The following is a 12,249-nucleotide window of genomic DNA, read 5'->3' as shown; positions in this document are numbered from 1 at the left end:
AATAACCCTACATATTTCTTTTTCAAATTTTTCTTGCTTTAAAAAATTATTACAAATTAAAAAAAAAAAACAATTATCACTAAATGAAAATACCCAAGAACTCTAAATATCACCAGCATCAGCCCTTTCCCCATAAAATTTGTAGAATCGTCACTACCAAGCGCCCCTCCTCTATTGCAACCATCGCAACACCACCGTATCTCAAAAACCGGTCCAGTACCCAATTTCTATCATTTCCAATTTGAATTCTGACCACACAAGATACAACAACAACAACAACAACAAAGCCTTTTCCCACTAAGTGGGGTCGGCTATATGAATCCTAGAACGCCATTGCGCTCGGTTTTGTGTCATGTCCTCCGTTAGATCCAAGTACTCTAAGTCTTTTCTTAGACTCTCTTCCAAAGTTGTCCTAGGTCTTCCTCTACCCCTTCGACCCTGAACCTCTGTCCCGTAGTCACATCTTCGAACCGGAGCGTCAGTCGGCCTTCTTTGCACATGTTCAAAATCACCGGAGCCGATTTTCTCTCATATTTCCTACAATTTCGGCTACTCCTACTTTACCTTGGATATCCTCATTCCCAATCTTATCCTTTCGCGTGTGCCCACACATCCCACGAAACATCCTCATCTCCGCTACACCCATTTTGTGTACGTGTTGATGCTTCACCACCCAACATTATGTGCCATACAACATCGCTAGCCTTATTGCCGTCCTATAAAATTTTCCCTTGAGCTTCAGTGGCCTACGACGGTCACACAACACGCCGGATGCACTCTTTCCATCCAGCTCGTATTCTATGGTTGAGATCTCCATCTAATTCTCCGTTCTCTTGCAAGATAGATCCTAGGTAGCGAAAACGATCGCTTTTTGTGATCTTCGCTAGATTGCTCCGGTCATTAGTGTGGATAAGTATATAAATGGATAGAGATAGGAAAGCAAACACAAGATGTACGTGGTTCACCCAGATTGGCTACGTCCACGGAATAGAAGAGTTCTCATTAATTGTGAAGGGTTTACACAAGTACATAGGTTCAAGCTCTCATTTAGTGAGTACAAGTGAATGATTTAGTACAAATGACATTAGAAAATATTGTGGGAGAATGATCTCGTAATCACGAAACTTATAAGTATCGGAGTGTGGTGTCGTCTTGACTTGCCTTATCTGTCTCATAGGTAGATGTGGCATCTTCTCTGGAAGTACTCTTCCTCCATCCAGGGGTGGTATCTTTAACTGGTGGATATGCACAAGGTAATGTATCAATTTCACTTGAAGCTTACTTGTAGTTTCAGGCTTGGTCAAGCGCGATACAAACCATGTAGTAGGAGTCCCCCAAGTCGCCAAGCTAGGGGGTTTGCTGAAAGAGGTGACAGACAAGGTAAGCAATCAGAGCTCCGACTGATTGTTCACCTTCTCCCCATCTTGCAGCAGCATGAAGGATAAAGAGAAGAAAAATGAGAAGAGATGATATGAGATACTTTTGCTTTTGAAGAAGTAACTTTCCACAGGCTTATTCTTGAACTGAGCTGGAGGGTTTTCTGGTTTCCTCCAGAGTATAAGGCCGACTGAAGAATTTGAGGGTCAAAACAAGTCCATCAAATCTAGAGTACGTTCCACCCTGCTGATATGGGATACTTTTGCTTTTGACAGAGTAATGAATGTATCGGCACGTGTGCTGTTACGCTTGTCTCCACATGCTTCCTTGTATCCTTCGCACTTGCCCTATCTGTTCCTCAAGCAGATGCGGAATCTTCCCTGGAAACATAAGATGTTGAAGATGAGTACTCGAGAGCAATGCCAGGTAAGTAATCAGGTAAGGGGTTCCAGGCAGTCAGTTCCTGGCTGGAAGCTTGATTCCAAGTGCTGACTGATTGCTCTCTTTCTCCTTGTCTTGCAGGTAAAAACAAGGCCAAAAGAAAAGACAGGGAAAAAGCATGATATGGGATACTCTTGCTTTTAACCCTGATGATATGAGATATTCTTGCTCTAGTATAGCTTGTTTGCAGAGGTATTATCGGGGGGAAAGAAAGCTGAATATTTCGAAAGGCTTCGTTGGGAGTGCCCTCTCAGATATGATGAAGGGTTGAGCATTTTTGCAGGTCTGCCTGTCCGTTGGGGATGGAGGTCGACATATATAGGAGTCTCCCTAACAACAAGTAGTAATGCTATTCCTTTACCCTGCTTGGTCATAGCACGGTAGTGGGAGCTGCCAGTTTCACATGTTTTAACTCTGTCAGAGCACTTTGAAAAAGTGGTCTGTGGTATCTGGCTCTCGAGATTCGGAGAACGATGCCTCTTCGATTTTTGAGAAAGCAATCATGCTGGGGGTATGACTCTCGAGATTCGGAGAGCAGTGTCTCTTCGATTTTTGAGGAAGTAATCATGTTGGGAGTCTGGCTCTCGAGATTCGGAGGGCGGTGCCTCTTCGATTTTGGAGCAAGCAATCTTGTTGGGAGTGTTGTCTCGAATGTGAGTAAAGGTTGGGCATGTTTGCTAGTCTACCTTGCCACGAAGCACAAAGGTTGACACACAGGGACTTTCCAATTATCCAGCAATGGTACTGTTCCTTTACCCTCTCTTCGATTTTGAGAAAGTAGTCATGTTGGGAGTCTGGCTCTCGAGATTCGGAGGACGGTGCCTCTTCGATTTTGGAGCAAGCAATCTTATTGGGAGTGTTTTCTCGAATGTGAGTAAAGGTTGGGCATGTTTGCTAGTCTACCTTGCCACGAAGCACAGAGGTTGACACACAGGGACTTTCCAATTATCCAGCAGTGGTACTGTTCCTTTACAGTTGTGGGTAATAATATGGTAGCTAGACCTTCAAAATTTATGTGTCTAAACTTTTGTTAGTGCTGTTTCTTTGCTATTCTTTTACCTTTCTTGGTCAGAGCGATGTAGTGGGAGCTGCAAGCTTCACGTGCTCAACTTTGGCAGAGAACTTTGGCAAAGTTATTTGTGGTACCCATGAGCTATTGTTGCGTGTGGGAAGTGGGTGATTGAACAGTAAGATTCATGTGCTTTCTACTTCACCAGAAGTCTTCGACAGAATGCCCATAATTTCTGCAAAGCTGAGTGTGCGTGTGACAGGTGCTGACAAGGCTAGAAAAGTAGGTGCCTCTTCGATTTCTGAGATCGGCCCTCGTGGTCTCTGAGCAGCCCAGCTTTTGAGAAAGCGAGCGCCTCTTCGATTGATTCGGAGAAAGATGCCTCATCGATTTTTGAGAAAGCAATCATGCTGGGGGTCTGGCTCTCGAGATTCAGGGAGCAGTGTCTCTTCGATTTTTGAGAAAGTAATCATGTTGGGAGTCTGGCTCTCGAGATTCGGAGGGCGGTGCCTCTTCGATTTTGGAGCAAGCAATCTTGTTGGGAGTGTTTTCTCGAATGTGAGTAAAGGTTGGGCATGTTTGCTAGTCTACCTTGCCACGAAGCACAGAGGTTGACACACAGGGACTTTCCAATTATCCAGCAATGGTACTGTTCCTTTACCCTCTCTTCGATTTTTAAGAAAGTAGTCATGTTGGGAGTCTGGCTCTCGAGATTCGGAGGACGGTGCCTCTTCGATTTTGGAGCAAGCAATCTTATTGGGAGTGTTTTCTCGAATGTGAGTAAAGGTTGGGCATGTTTGCTAGTCTACCTTGCCACGAAGCACAGAGGTTGACACACAGGGACTTTCCAATTATCCAGCAGTGGTACTGTTCCTTTACCCTTGTGGGTAATAATATGGTAGCTAGACCTTCAAAATTTATGGGTCTAAACTTTGTTAGTGCTGTTTCTTTGCTATTCTTTTACCCTTCTTGGTCAGAGCGATGTAGTGGGAGCTGCAAGCTTCACGTGCTCAACTTTGGCAGAGAACTTTGGCAAAGTTATCTGTGGTACCCATGAGCTATTGTTGCGTGTGAGAAGTGGGTGATTGAACAGTAAGATTCATGTGTTTTCTACTTCCCCAGAAGTCTTTGACAGAATGCCCATAATTTCCGCAAAACTGAGTGTGCGTGTGACAGGTGCTGACAAGGCTGGAAAAGGCTGGAAAAGTAGGTGCCTCTTCGATTTCTGAGATCGGCCCTCGTGGTCTCTGGGGAGCCCAGCTTTTGAGAAAGCGAGCGCCTCTTCGATTTTTGAGATCGGCCTTCGTGGTCTTTGAGCAGCCCAACTTTTGAGAAAGCAAACGCCTCTTCGATTTCTGAGATCAACCCTCGTGATCTCTAAGCAGCCCAGCTTTTGAGAAAGCAAACGCCTCTTCGATTTCTGAGCAGGCGCCTCTTCGATTTCTGAAGCTTCGTCGAGTGCAGATTTTTATAGGGGCTGACATTAAGTTCCAAAGCACACTTGAATCTCCACCAGTAGAAGCTTCATTCTTGCACTTCTAAGATCTTGATTTGTCCGACCTCTTCTCTCTTCAACACCTTTGAAAATGTCTGGCCCCTCCGACCGTCGTTTTGACTTGAACCTTGTTGAAGAGGCAGCCCCGCCTTCTCCAGACAACATATGGCGCCCATCCTTCGTCTCCCCTACTGGTCCTCTTACCGTTGGGGATTCCGTGATGAAGAATGATATGACCGCTGCGGTGGTGGCCAGGAACCTTCTCACTCCCAAAGATAACAGACTACTTTCCAAACGGTCTGATGAGTTAGCTGTTAAGGATTCGCTGGCTCTCAGTGTTCAGTGTGCAGGTTCTGTGTCTAATATGGCCCAACGCCTATTTGCTCGAACCCGCCAAGTTGAATCATTGGCGGCTGAAGTGATGAGTCTCAAACAGGAGATTAGAGGGCTCAAGCATGAGAATAAACAGTTGCACCGGCTCGCACATGACTATGCTACAAACATGAAGAGGAAGCTTGACCAGATGAAGGAAACTGATGGTCAGGTTTTACTTGATCATCAGAGATTTGTGGGTTTGTTCCAAAGGCATTTATTGCCTTCGTCTTCTGGGGCTGTACCGCGTAATGAAGCTCCAAATGATCAACCTCTGATGCCTCCTCCTTCTAGGGTTCTGTCCAGTACTGAGGCTCCAAATGATCCCCCCCCGGTGCCTTCTCTTTCTGGGGCTCTACCGACTGCTGAGACTTCTCCTAAGCAACCTTTGTGAAGGCTCCCTCTTATGTGCTTATTTTGACTCATGTATATGTACATATTTGTAGCTTATCGGGGATATCAATAAATAAGCTTTCCTTCATTTCAACGTATTGTGTTAAATACACCAAAGCCTTATTCGCTAAGTTCTTTGAATTTTCTTTTGTTAAAGCTTGTATGTTGAAGCTTTCTGAGTGGAGCATGTAGGTTGGGGTAGTGTTCCCTTAATTTCCCGAGTGAGGAAAACTTCTCGGTTGGAGACTTGGAAAATCCAAGTCACTGAGTGGGATCGGCTATATGAATCTTAGAACGCCATTGTGCTCGATCCTGTGTCATGTCCTTCGTTAGATCTAAGTACTCTAAGTCTTTTCTTAGAGTCTCTTCCAAAGTTTTCCTAGGTCTTCCTCTACCCCTTCGGCCCTGAACCTCTGTCCCATAGTCGCATCTTCTAATCGGAACGTCAGTAGGCCTTCTTTGCACATGTCCAAACCACCGTAACCGATTTTCTCTCATCTTTCCTTCAATTTCGGCTACTCCTACTTTACCCCGGATATCCTCATTCCTAATCTTATCCTTTCTCGTGTGCCCACACATCCAACGAAGCATCCTCATCTCCGCTACACCCATTTTGTGTACGTGTTGATGTTTCACCGCCCAACATTCTGTGCCATACAGCATCGCCGGCCTTATTGCCGTCCTATAAAATTTTCCCTTGAGCTTCATAGTTTAGTGATGCATTGGCTCTCCCTACCATCAAATTCCTCCAAATTCAGTATATGGTAGGTATCCAAATTGTTCCAAAACACCAAACACGATCGGAGTTCAACGAGTGTTGGATCCATGAGTCCCCTAATGTAATTTGGACTATGAGCTTCTCTCCTAATCTATCTCAACATTATAATAATCTTGAAGACTAACTTGCTCTATTCTCTGGTGAAGCTTGATCACACCTTCCACACCGCTTTATTGCGAGCCTCGAGGCTTTGCTTTGTCAAGTCCGAATTCACCATCTTCCTGATAAGTTTAATTTATGAACTTCCTTCCCCAGTAAAGCTTGTGGGGTTCATGATATTTTTTTTCTTTTTCTTATTTATGATATTTTAGGTTTTTTTTATCAGTATAACTAATAATTTGTTTAAAAACAATCAATATAACTATTAATTATGTGGCAAGACATGATTGGTTGGTCTTTAGGTCTTTAAATGTCATTTTGTACTAGGATAAATTTGTCAATAAGAGTATCATTTTATAGTGGATGTGAAAATAAGACACTGGGATGGGCTTAACCGCACTCTTAAACAATAATACAAAATTGGACTAATCCTGATAAAAAATTTACAAAAAAAAGAACTTATATCAAATTATATGCCATTAAATTTTAGAAAATCGGGAAATAATAAGTTTTCTAAATTAAGTGGTTGGATTGATTAAATTTTTAGTGTGTCAACGACATTTAATTGATATGCCAGTAGTATTCTATTCAACAACTTTTCAATGCCCGAAACTATGCAGCATATGTTCAGCTTTCGTGTCAAAAGTTGTCAAGGGAATCTTCTTGAACGTTTGAATTGACGAGTTCCACAAAGCGATAATTTCGAAACCAACGCTATACATGCAAACTAAACCATGAGCAATGTAGCCTAACTCACAAGTATTCGTATCCACATGACAAATCGATGGCTGCAACTTTTGAAATTCTCTCCCCTCCAAATCGTCTCCCCTCCCATTCCCTCTCTCTCGCTTTTCACTTTGTTTTTTTCTCTATAAAGAATTCAACATAAGATGTTGACGTGATTTAATCGTCATCATTCATATAGGAGGAGATTGAAAGGGAGGAGAATTTGGCGGGGAGAGATCTTACTCCGAAAGACAGATAAGCCAGCAACTTTTGAAATTCCTTCCTCAAAGACAATGAAGGCAATCTCACTGACACTGTATATACTTCCTTTGAGGATTGGATTCATCAGGACGCATGGTCATGTCTTGGTTAAATTTTTACTTAAAATTAAAGTACATTATTAAAGAGCGAGAATTGTTCTTTGGTTCTGCAAAGCAAAAGAAGCATGTCTGTACTGCCTTTGTAACTTTAATGTTCACTGAACTTTCCCTTTGCGTATGACGAAAGACTATATGACCACCATACTGGATCTCTTTATTCTAACGTCCTGCATTACTGCATTTGCTTGATTTTCAGGTACATGTTTCCGTTATCTTCCCATTTTATTTCATTGTTCGGCACACTTGTCAAACTGTGATTATCGGAAATGTATGAATGCCTATAACTGGTTTCTAAAAATACTTCAGAATTTGTTTCATTTGCAATTTGTTTCAGGATTTTTGAAAATATATAGTCATGGAAAGTGAGAGAGAAAGTGGCGAAGTTGACGATAGTACTTCTATGGAATCCGTTTGTATAGACACTGATGGTATCGTTGAAGAATTGACAAACACCATCGGAGCAAAGCTTCTCAACCATTCGCCATTGCCAGCATCCTGCTGCATATTCAGAGTTCCCCATCCGATTCGGCGACAAAAAATACAGGCATACGAACCTGATATCGTCTCAATCGGACCCCTTCACCGAGGCCGCGGTGGCGATCAATTCCAACTCATGGAAAAGGTGAAGCGCTGGTACTTACAGTGCCTTCTCTCAGAAGCAAACATAACTTTGGCAAACTTGATCACAGGTGTCGTGGATTTCAACAAGCGCACTCCTGATTGTTACGCAGAGCCATTGGATCATATCAACAAGAAAGATTTCATTGAGATGATGATAATCGACGGATGCTTCCTAATCGAACTATTTCGAAAAGGATTTTCCGTCGATCAACGAGACGAGAACGACCCTGTTTTCAATGTCTCCTGCATGCCGCAATATCTTTTCCATGATCTTCTCCTGCTAGAAAATCAGCTGCCATGGTTTGTTCTCGAGCGGTTATACAATTTAACCGCCGTGAAGAATACTACTTCCGAAGGAAATGCCGCCTCCCTCCCCGACCTTGTCCTCAACTTCTTCAAACAATCCGTGGCAGACGATTTTATTTTCAAACCGTGTCTGAATCTCCCTCACGAACCCCTGCACATACTCGATCTCATAAGAACCTGGATCGTTTTCCCGTGTAAAGAAGAAGGTTTAGGCTGCAAACGAAAAGTAGGGAATGATGACCAACAGCAGAGCGAGGAGAGACCGCCGCCGCAGAGGGTTCCAAACGCGACAACTCTGTCCGAAGCCGGCATTAAATTCCAAAAAAGTTTCAAAACCTCGGATTGCATAATGAACATAAATTTCGAAAACGGGGTGTTCACCATTCCACCACTAGGAATCGACGAGACGACAGGGCCGCTCTTCAGGAACCTCATCGCCTTCAAGCAATGCTGTCACAGCCGCCCCCACAAGGTAACATCTTACGCCGTCCTGATGGATAATCTCATCGATTCGAGCAAGGACATCGACCTTCTTTGCGATATGGGAATACTGGTGAACTGGCTGAGCCCGGAAGACGCTGCGCGGTTCTTCAACGAGCTGTACAACGACACGATGGTCATCGGATTTTACTACGAGGGACTTTGCAACGAAGTGAACAAGTATTACAAGACTGACTGGAACAAGTGGATGGAAAAGCTGAGGCGCGAGCATTTCGGTTCGCCGTGGGCGATTATTTCTTTGGTCGCTGCGTTTATTCTGCTGGTGCTCACAATGTTGCAGACTGTATATGCAATTCATCAGTTTTATCATCCTCCTAAATAGTTGTATCAATTTGTTATTGTCTTGATTTTCTTTCGCTTCCAAGTTCCAACGCTTAAGGTTTGGACATGTGATGGGGTTTTGTGTGTGTGTGTGTTAGAACTTGTGGGAGCTACTAGTTTTGTCATTAGAAGTTTTTTGGGACAACCATCTAGACAGAATTTGAGTGTGACGGCTTGATCACGTGGCTTGTCCTACCACGAAATAAGATGTTGTTACATTGTCATTTATTTTTTACCTAAACTTTTATAGATATATGACCTTCCTGATCGGTTCTTCTCATTTTAGCTATCTTTATCTTCTTTCATTGTTACCCAATAATTGGAATATTTATTTTTTGATTCACCCTTTAAAGATTAATTATAAAATAAAAATCAACTAAATTAGAAATTGTGCAAGCAGTTGAGAAAAAAAAGTCAAGAATGTTCAAATTAGAAAGATGATAGCATACTTAATCCGGGTATCTCGATATTATTAATAATATGGATATCTACGTGGATAGTTGATAAGTATATCTGAACATATCTACATAAAATAGTTGATAACATATCGAGATACTTATTGACGTTGAATAGTCAAACTAACCACGGGTTGACCCAGAGTTTTGAAACAACTTTAATGAAAAACTCTCGGTACTGTTTATTTTAACTACACTAAAAAGTCAATCATGGTAGTATTCATTTTACCCCTTATTTTATCCTTATCGTTAAAACTCATAGTTTTTAAGCCTTTTTCATTAGTTTTCCTAAGTTTTTAAGAAAAACTAATGAAAATGGCTTGAAAACTTTGAGTTTTAACAATAAGGACAAAATAGAAGGTAAAATGAATAGTACCAGAATTAACTTTTTAATGTAAAAATATAGTTTTTCGACACTTTTCATTAAAGTTCCCAAGTTTTTATAGGTGAGCCTTTATAAGATTAAAAAACAGAACAAGTAGCTACTTGTATCAAATATTTAGGCACTAGTGGATAAAGAAACCGTTTAGAAATCTGAATAGAATCACCACCAAACCAAAGATCTAGAATGTATTTTTTTAAGATAATAAGAATTTATAAAGAAACAATCGGGAAGGTATAGAGAACAAGCATGTCGAACATAATTAAGAGGTTACAGTGGCTAAAAAAACCACATAAATTTACAATTACAAACCATTATAAAGACAATATAATTGTCGAACCACAAGAAAGATAACAACCCTGCAAATCATAGATTCACCATAACAACATCATGAGAAAAAACTGCACCACCTCTAATGATCTTGTAATTGTTAGCAAAAATATACTGCTATGAGCCACCTCCAACAAATGTCGAGTTTTCTCTTCATAGTTCTTCGTTGTGTGCACAAACTAAAACAAAAACCAACCTTAACTGTGAACAATAGCCACTGCTTAAATATCTAAATTTGATTTGTAATCATAGCCATCACAAAGACTTTTCTCGCTAGAGCAAGACAATGACCTTAATCACGAAAACTCTTCTTGTGACAACGAAAGGGCAACCATAACTAAATAGAAACACAGAAGAAGAAAAAAAAAACCAAGAGAGATTGTCACCAACTCCAAAATTAACAGCCAAAGTCGGCTGTTGACAATTATTATTATTATTATTTTATATAGGTTTTTCTCTAGATAGTGGCTATCCAAAGAGCTAGAATTTAAATTCAAGGAAGTTGCTTCCCACTTTCGTATATTTCTTCTGGTGGTTGAGGTGGTTTTTGGCGGTTGGCGACAGATGGCATCCAAAAAAATCTTTTGCTTCGAGCTGCTTCCAGAAAGCTCGAATTAAAGTCAGTCGGTCAATAAAGTCTAAAATCCAATCTGTGTGCAGTGCAGTAAACCAACAACTCCTCTGTTGTCACGTTTTTGTTTTAATTTGGCCGTTTTTTTATATTCCTTATATACAGAAAATTGTTGGAATAATAAATGTTTTGTTTGTCTACAACTTGTTACGTGACAATTATTTGTTCGACAAATTATTTATTTTTTAAACATGTAAAATTATCTACAAACCAGTTAAGTAATATTTTTTTTCATTTGTAAGTTAAAAATATTAAATTTAACTCAGAAATATGTTGAATTCGATATTTAATAATATTTAGCTCAAATATTTTCTTAAATAAAAATATTGTTCTACAAAACATAGTCTTGCACACGTTATTTACGAAAGTACCACCTACGCACTGAAGTACCATCAAGCCGGTTGGTCAACCACGACACGCGCATTGTCTCATATATTTAACCCAGAACCAAGAACACAACTTCCAGAAAGAAAAAAGGTTTCTAGCAATGGATAAAGTAGCACAATACGAGCGCGTTTTCAAGCAGTTTGATGGCAACGGAGACGGAAAGATATCACCTATTGAGCTGCAACAGTGTGTCGGGGCGATAGGCGGCGAGCTCTCGCTGACGGAGGCGGAGGTGGCGGTGGAGTACCTAGACTCGGACGGCGACGGGCTGCTGGGGTTGGATGACTTTGTCAAGTTCGTCGACGGAGGATGCGACGAAGAGAAGGTTAGTGTCTTGAAGGAGGCTTTTAAGATGTACGTGATGGACGGGAGTGGGTGCATTACGCCCAAGAGTCTTAAGAGGATGCTGAGTAGGCTCGGCGAGTCCAAGAGCGTCGACGAGTGCAAGAACATGATTGCTAGGTTTGATCTCAACGGCGATGGGGTGCTCAATTTTGATGAGTTTAAGGTCATGATGTTTTGATGGATGGTGTAGATATGAAGTGTGATTTTGGTTTGTTTTTGCTACTTCTGTAATTTTTGTTCATTCGCTGTTGCTTGGTTTTACGGCTCTAGTGCTGTTTTCAGCAAATCTAACCTGAGACAGAGATTGTTACATTCGTTCATTTGCTTCTATACTGCGTATTTGGATTAGGCCGGTTCATCAGAACATTGTTTCTACTCTTTTGTTACAGAGTTCGAATCGCCTATTTATATGTACAAATTAGTTTAGAATATTGCATTTTTGTATTGAAAAAATGCTTTTCTACTAAGTCGTCTACTTTTTCTCTCTTTACAAGGGTTGGTGTTACTCCTTGTTCATGCAGTTTCAATTGTCTACCTCATGCTTGACTAATCGGAAATTTTGTACTAGTTACGGTACTTTTAAGTCAATCATGCATTGTTATGTATTTTTAACTTGCTTATCTTACATTTTGTCGTTGTCTGGGATACAATGACCACGACATGCATCCCATGTGCAAGAGGGTCTTCTATTGTTCAATATTTTGAAATATGAAAGCTTCGGCGCAATGGAAAGGTTGCTACTTTGTGATCGAAACGTCACAGGTTCGAGTCATGAAAACAACTTCTTTACAAAATAAGGATAAAGCTACATATACGATAGACGTTCCCTTTCTGATAATCGCAAAACGAACGACCTTGTTAGCTCGGGTTTGAATTTCAATTGACTGATGTTTGAATGAG

The 12,249-nt window shown here is 41.1% G+C and overlaps 2 protein-coding genes and 1 long non-coding RNA gene across 3 annotated transcripts; all 3 read left to right on the top strand.

Annotated features, from left to right (window-relative positions):
* Positions 1 to 259: 259 nt before the first annotated feature.
* On the top strand, positions 260 to 5,655 carry LOC126612614 (uncharacterized). Its single transcript, XR_007619181.1, has 2 exons — positions 260 to 416; positions 5,471 to 5,655. It is a non-coding gene; the product is annotated as an uncharacterized LOC126612614 (long non-coding RNA).
* A 1,467-nt stretch (positions 5,656 to 7,122) lies between these two features.
* Positions 7,123 to 9,086, top strand: LOC126612609 (UPF0481 protein At3g47200-like). The gene is made up of 2 exons (XM_050281072.1): positions 7,123 to 7,266; positions 7,405 to 9,086. Exon 2 carries the CDS (start codon positions 7,426 to 7,428, stop codon positions 8,818 to 8,820), a length of 1,395 nt encoding a protein of 464 aa, XP_050137029.1. The 5' UTR covers positions 7,123 to 7,266; positions 7,405 to 7,425; the 3' UTR covers positions 8,821 to 9,086.
* Positions 9,087 to 9,905: 819 nt separating this feature from the next.
* Positions 9,906 to 11,937, top strand: LOC126610397 (putative calcium-binding protein CML19). Its single transcript, XM_050278452.1, has 2 exons — positions 9,906 to 9,925; positions 11,005 to 11,937. Exons 1-2 carry the CDS (start codon positions 9,906 to 9,908, stop codon positions 11,525 to 11,527), a joined length of 543 nt encoding a protein of 180 aa, XP_050134409.1. The 3' UTR covers positions 11,528 to 11,937.
* Positions 11,938 to 12,249: the final 312 nt, after the last annotated feature.

Source organism: Malus sylvestris, chromosome 17 (genome assembly GCF_916048215.2).
Source record: "Malus sylvestris chromosome 17, drMalSylv7.2, whole genome shotgun sequence".
NCBI classification, from domain to species: Eukaryota; Viridiplantae; Streptophyta; class Magnoliopsida; order Rosales; family Rosaceae; genus Malus; species Malus sylvestris.
The sequence above is the reverse complement of the archived record's forward strand: the minus strand, read 5'-3'. Positions and strand labels throughout refer to the sequence as shown.

Bases quoted from the DNA above. Each gene is read 5' to 3' on its own strand.
- LOC126610397 (XM_050278452.1), top strand. From the start codon at position 9,906: ATGTCGAACATAATTAAGAG. The intron at 9,926-11,004 runs GTTACAGTGGCT...TACGCACTGAAG, and splicing joins ATGTCGAACATAATTAAGAG to TACCATCAAGCCGGTTGGTC.
- LOC126612609 (XM_050281072.1), top strand. From the start codon at position 7,426: ATGGAAAGTGAGAGAGAAAGTGGCGAAGTTGACGATAGTACTTCTATG.